The sequence below is a fragment of the Vigna angularis genome, chromosome 5 (genome assembly GCF_016808095.1).
Source record: "Vigna angularis cultivar LongXiaoDou No.4 chromosome 5, ASM1680809v1, whole genome shotgun sequence".
Taxonomy (NCBI): domain Eukaryota; kingdom Viridiplantae; phylum Streptophyta; class Magnoliopsida; order Fabales; family Fabaceae; genus Vigna; species Vigna angularis.
Genome location: NC_068974.1, coordinates 15199949 through 15206466, shown reverse-complemented (window position 1 = coordinate 15206466; position 6518 = coordinate 15199949). Strand labels below are relative to the sequence as shown.

General features: G+C 33.8%; 1 protein-coding gene across 2 annotated transcripts; it reads left to right on the top strand.

The window, feature by feature from the left end:
* Window positions 1–1039: 1039 nt before the first annotated feature.
* On the top strand, window positions 1040–6228 carry LOC108319129 (porphobilinogen deaminase, chloroplastic). Of its 2 annotated transcripts, none has more exons than XM_017550160.2 (5): window positions 1040–1359; window positions 1960–2365; window positions 4260–4466; window positions 5634–5811; window positions 5900–6228. In XM_017550160.2, the coding sequence occupies exons 1-5, from the start codon at window positions 1208–1210 to the stop codon at window positions 6010–6012; spliced, it is 1056 nt and encodes a 351-aa protein (XP_017405649.1). In that variant the 5' UTR covers window positions 1040–1207; the 3' UTR covers window positions 6013–6228. The 2 variants fall into 2 exon arrangements, with proteins under 2 accessions (XP_017405649.1, XP_017405650.1); XM_017550161.2 differs by having other exon boundaries at window positions 1219–1359; window positions 1955–2365.
* The last annotated feature ends 290 nt before the right edge of the window (window positions 6229–6518 follow it).

The window sequence follows — 6518 nt, the reverse complement described above, 5'->3', positions numbered from 1 at the left end:
ATCTTAATGTTCGTGCAATCAGTATTCGATCTGCGTTCGGTTTCTAGCGTTCGACCTAGTGTTTGATCTCAGTGTTCATTATGAGAGTGTTCGGTCATTATGGTTTCCTGAATTTAGTGTTTGGCTCAATTGTGCATGATCACCTAGCGTTCGTTTAAATGGGTTTCAGCTTAATAGTATTCATTAGATAGGGTTCGGCAGATAGCGTCCGTCCAAATAGTATCCGGTTAGAAGGTTTGGGGAATAGCTTTGTCCAGTAGCTCATCATTGTATCGTCCGTATGAGTGTCTAGTAGAAGTTTGGTATGTTGGTGTATGGGAATGTCTATCCTAAATATTACATGATGTTTTTATCAAAACAATTATGCATATTTTTATAAATGATATATTGCATGTTAGCTCACCCTTACTTATTTGTGCATGTACTGGAAATCATGTTTTTGCGATGATCGTATAACATTTTTGTTATACGGGAGCAGATGAAGGGTTGTTGCGTGATCTGGTGCAAGTGCAGGAAGAGATGGAAGTGTGTATTAGAAGGATTCAATGTTATCTTTATTGTTCTGTCTGAGCTGTAAACTTTTGTATAGAATTGAGTTTGAGGTTCGGGATGTTACCGTAATTGTATTATTGTAATATTTCAACTTTTGATTTTAAAAAGGGCAAAATTTTTTTTTGGGGTGTTACAGTTTATAAAGAGACTATTCTTTTTCGTAAACTTATACTTTATGATGCAATTTATTAAATTTTCCTTTTTAAAATTTAAATATTTGTATTAATATTTTACTATGCAATGTTATTAAGATTGCATTTTGATATCAAATTTTATTTGATTTTATATTTTTGTAAAACCATTAAAAATATTTTTTTATAAAATAAAAATAAAAAATTGCAGAAACTCAATAAATTATTAATGGGATGAATTTTTAGATAATATGTACAAGTATAGCACTGGTAGGACCATCTCCAAAAAAATGACAAAAGGAGGTATAATAGGAAGAAATTGAATGTTTCATTCCACTTATCCTTTACTTTAGAGGAACACATAGTGAACTACTTGCATTGGTTAGGGTAGGACCATATCATATCTCTTTGTTTATCTAAGGGATCAAATCACATAGTTTTTGTTCATATTACTCATATTCATACATTATGCTATCTATCTATTTAGCTATCTATCAAAGTGAAGTGGCAATTGAAATTGTGAAATGGAGACCCTTTGCTCTGCTGTGGTGTTCCCATCTTTCAAAATCAGAACTTCACAGTTTTCCAAATATGGCAGCATCAGGGCTTCTCTTGCCATTGAGCAACAAACTTCACAGACTAAGGTTGCTCTCCTAAGAATTGGCACCAGAGGAAGGTACTCTACTCTTCCCTTCATAACTATGCTTTCAATTATGAGCATTTATTGTAATGGGGCTTCTCTATATGATAAGTTAACTGGAATGTGAAAATATTCAATTCAGAATTTTCGGAAAGGACAACTAGTTCAAATGCCAGTAGTATTATGACAGAAATGATGACAATTCCTGTGTTTTTACTTGAAATTTGATTGTCAAAACAAAAGGGTTTTACTTTTTTGCAGCAAAATGTAGTTCATCGAGATTGTCAAACGATTATTTGTTATGTTGCCCGCTTGTGTTTTTTGTTTGATGTGATCAAAGCAGAAACATCTGAAGAAGTTTTATTGAAATAGAAGTTGAAATGCTTGTAAATTGCAATCATCTTGGTAGATTTAAGTTTACTTCATCATACCCATTTAAACTCCTGAGGTTGAAGTGAATTTAAGCTATTTGAAATAACGACAATCTCATCTTTGTCTTCTACTGCAATGAATTTCTTATAATTTTTTACCTGATTATTACTAGCTTCCATGACTGGTTTTGCAAATGGTCTTGGATTCCATTGTTTATTTGGGTTTATTTAGGTTTATTTATACTTTTTGTGATATTTAGAGCAGTCCACTAGCTCTGGCTCAAGCATTCGAGACCAGAGACAAGCTCATGGCATCGCATCCAGAGCTAGCAGAAGAAGGAGCCATTCAGATTGTAATAATAAAAACAACTGGTGATAAAATACTGTCACAACCACTTGCAGACATCGGTGGGAAGGGCCTTTTCACAAAAGAAATAGATGAGGCACTCATAAATGGTGACATTGACATTGCTGTTCATTCAATGAAAGATGTTCCTACTTACTTACCTGATAAAACAATTCTACCATGTAACCTTCCACGTGAGGATGTTAGAGATGCATTTATTTCCTTGAGTGCAGCTTCACTGGCTGACCTACCCTCTGGAAGTATTGTTGGTACTGCTTCACTCAGACGGAAGTCACAAATACTCCACAGATATCCTTCTCTGAATGTGAGTTTGTATCATTATTATTGTCATGATCTTTCCACTATATAATACTTCATCAATGTTAAACTCAGTTCTCTTCTTGACATTATCTTTTATTTTTCTCATAATTATCCTAGAAGCCTGGATATAATTATGACTTCTAATGCCTTTTCCTAGAGAGAAAATAGGTACAGTTAGGGTTATGCTAAACCAAAGAACAAAGTTAGGGTTTAGGACTGTTCCCGTTCAAAGTTAGGGTGACTTCAAGCTAGAGAGTTCAAGTGTCCGGGCCTTTGGACTATCTTCCTATTTATAGTCAGTAAGGTAGCAGATTGAATAAACAACCTATATCTCTATGGATTTGTTAAGATATAAAATGCTGGAAAATGGATTTAAGAATTTTATCTAGAGATATAAGCATTTTATCTTTTTCTGTAATATTAAGATATGAGTCCAACCATATAAAAGATTGACACCACTCTCTACCCAAAACTTTAAAGCAATGTGTTTTTTACTTTTATAATGTGCTCTACTTTCTCATTTCTATCCAATATAGAACTTAGACTCATACTTGGATTCCCAACAAAAATCTATTTAGATTATCAATTTCCATTAATCAGCCTAAAACCGATTTTAATAAGTCTTTGTCCAAATTCTGAACCAAAGGGCTTCATCCCTGTTTTGTGGTGATTGTTCATTATCATTGCTATTTTCCTGTGTCCTGAGAGATAGCTTTTAGATGTGGAGAATTTGTTTGTTGACTTAAGTACGTTATATGTTTGAGATTGATAGAGTATAGGCTATTCTAGTCTTCTTGTTGTAAGCACTTAGTCTACCCTCACAGTTATAGGTGCCTTTGTCAGTCAGCATTTGTTGTACCTGACCAGAACATGCAAAAGAGCTAATGTTTCTGTATAAATACCACATGTACTTCAAACAAATTAATGCAACACCACTTTCAGTTTATAGAAACTCTCTTTTCTTATAAGTTAGTTCTATACTAGTTTTTTCTCAAAGGTCAGCAATGGGAGGCATCCAAATTTTTATCTGGGGTAGGGGTGGCTGGTATTTTTATTACAACCAATTGTTATTTAGACAAATTGCTGTCAATTGGGGATTCTGTATGCTATTTATGCTTAAAATTAATCTCTTATTTTTAGAGTGTTACAGTTTTTAAACATACTATCCCATTTTGTTCTATTCTTAAAGTACACCAAACGCAGAAGCTCACGTTCTTCCATCCTATTTTAATATGTTTACCAAATGTTATCAATGGATTTATGAAGACATGAATCAGGGACTGGCATTTATTCATATCAGTATTCTTTTATCATATGTAGCTTCAATCATGGTAAAATAATATTTACTACAATCATATACGAATATTTGATTAACCACTTGGTTAGTATACCTTTCTTACCTTCAGCGGCATGGTAGGAGCAACAAGAGTAAAGTAATAGCCAACGTGAATGTTTGATTCAGAAGACATTAGTTACTCTAAGATAATGAACATCATCTATGTCTATCTCAGTTCTTACAGTGAGACTTATATATCTGTTGCGCAACTTCACTTAATGTCAGTTAGTTTTAAGATTAAATATGACATGGTATTCAACGGAGAATATTGGAAAGTCCCATATCGCCTGCTTTGCTTGGAGTGAGATGTATACGTCTAATGGGAAACTTCCCTTAATACAATTTGGTTTTAAGATGAAGTTTGATATCTTTGTGTTCTTATTATCAGTCTTGCATCATATGATCTCCTTCTGATTGATTGTTGTTGTGTTTCCTCAACATTTCCTTTTTCTGTCTTGTGTCATTTAATTGTTCTTCAGGCACTTAATTAGTGACAATTTAGTTTTCTAGACCACTGAATGATTCTTAATGATTTCTACTTAACCTGTAATTTTAATCTCAGGTGGAGGAAAATTTCCGAGGCAATGTCCAAACAAGACTGAGAAAACTCAGTGAGGGTGTTGTCCAAGCTACCCTATTGGCATTAGCTGGTCTCAAACGATTAAACATGACAGAAAATGTGACTTCAATCCTATCAATTGATGATATGCTTCCAGCTGTTGCACAAGGTGCAATTGGAATAGCCTGTAGAAATAATGATGATAAAATGGTGAGTATTTAACTAAGTACATCATTTGCATGATATTGCCACTTCAAACCGTTACAAATTAGTTAATATTAAATTATATTTTGTAAGACATATATGCCTAAAGATGTAAAAGTGGTTTCAAACTTGTGAGCAACCCGGTTCACAAGACTCAAGCCGATTTGAATTGGAAAAAAATAAGTTTTTTTTTAAATGAGTCAAAATGAACACGAATTACTTAACCTACATGTTAAATGATTTTGAATCAGGTTGAAAGTGTTATAAAAGATGAGTTTAGTCAATATACTTTGATTGTACTACGATAAATATATAAAATAAATTAGAAGAACAAAACATTTTTAAGTGAGTCAATCCACCTAATAAAAACCAACTTTTGGTGGGTTGAGTCAGGTTATAAAATTTTTGACTTACCGAAAAGAGAACTGGATTGAACTGATTCATTTTTAACTCCATCTATGGTGAACCAACAAGTGAGCAAGAGTGGACATCCCTACTTCTCAGTACATGTATGGTTTTTTGCTGTTGTAAATTGTATTGTACGGTTAGCAAAGGAACTACCCAGGCCGACCGACCACCTAGGGTGACCACCAGGTCGACCACCCAGGCTGACCACCCAGGTCGACCACATGGTTAGATTATAAACGATAATAACTCATTAAAATCCTAATGCAGATTAAGTTATGATTGTGCCGTCATTAGACCAGTGAAAGGTAAAATCCCATTACAATTAGTATAAATAAAGATCTCATGTATGACTTTAGAGGATTATGCGCATTATATGCATCACTTGTTGTGATAACCGGTCGGTTATATTACTAACTTGAATGTCGGAGTGCCTTTAACAAGTACTCTTCCGCACGACTTCGACAAGAAGAAGGGAGAGCGAATGTAACTTGGAGGATATGGAGGACCATTAGGGAGTCCATCCGGTCTATAAGACAACTGGGAGTGTTTTGAGTAAGGGACTTCAACTCATACCCGAAACATAAATCAAGTGAAAAGCTATGTTGGGGATAAAAACTTGTGTTTTCATCTAAGAGAACAAACTTGAAGATATAATAGATGGTATACTTGGGGATGTAGATGTGTCTGTAATTGTCTATTAGGTCAAAATAGCTATTCTACCTTTAAAATTATTTTAGTTTCTATATGGTTGGTTGATTTCTGCAGGCAGAATACCTTGCTTCACTGAATCATGAAGAAACAAAACTAGCAGTTTCCTGTGAAAGATCCTTCCTTGAAACATTAGAAGGGTCTTGCCGCACTCCTATTGCAGGCTATGCTAGCAGAAACGTGGATGGAAATTGCTTGTTTAGAGGATTAGTTGCTTCCCCTGATGGAACCAGTGGTATGAGTATTGAGACTTCTGGTTTAGTTTCTAAAGGTTCAGAAGTTACTACTACTCTTTAAGCTTGTTTGTAAATCCATTTGTGCAGTGCTTGAAACTTCCAGAGTTGGTCCATATGTTGCTGAAGATATGATTCAGATGGGTAAAGATGCTGGGGAGGAGCTTCTTTCTCGTGCTGGACCTGGCTTTTTCAGTAGCTAGCACTTGATGATGAAACATAGCTACAATGGAGCTTGCAGACTCAGCTTTTAAGTTTATCACATTCCAACTATGAGAGTTGGAAAAGTGAACCACACATCATGGTCAAATTTTTGTAGTGTTTTAAGTTCACTATTTCCACTAGTGTTGTCTTTTCTTCATGGAAATCTTGAAATGGAACTATAAGTTATATCTATCATTTTATTTTAGTTCGTAGAAGATTTTTTTTTAATTCTTATGAAAGAAATCTATTTTTTTGGGAAATACCATATCAATCTTTAGTTAAAAGTAATCTTACTGAAATTAAACAAGATTTATATGGATAAAGTTATTTTTAAAAACATTTAACAATTTTTTATTCAAAATTTAATTTAAAAACTACTAACTCAAATTATTGATTTGTAAGAAGAAAAAAACAACTAAAGGTGTGTCTAGATTTCGGGTGAAATAATCAAACTAATTTTAATTTTCTGTCAAATAATTTGTGCCTATATATCTGACACTTTTTT

Excerpts from the sequence above, each read along its gene's own strand:
- LOC108319129 (XM_017550160.2), top strand. The coding sequence starts at position 1,208 with ATGGAGACCCTTTGCTCTGCTGTGGTGTTCCCATCTTTCAAAATCAGA. Across the intron at positions 1,360-1,959 it reads AGAATTGGCACCAGAGGAAG|TCCACTAGCTCTGGCTCAAG; the intron begins GTACTCTACTCT and ends TATTTAGAGCAG. Across the intron at positions 2,366-4,259 it reads ACAGATATCCTTCTCTGAAT|GTGGAGGAAAATTTCCGAGG; the intron begins GTGAGTTTGTAT and ends TTTTAATCTCAG.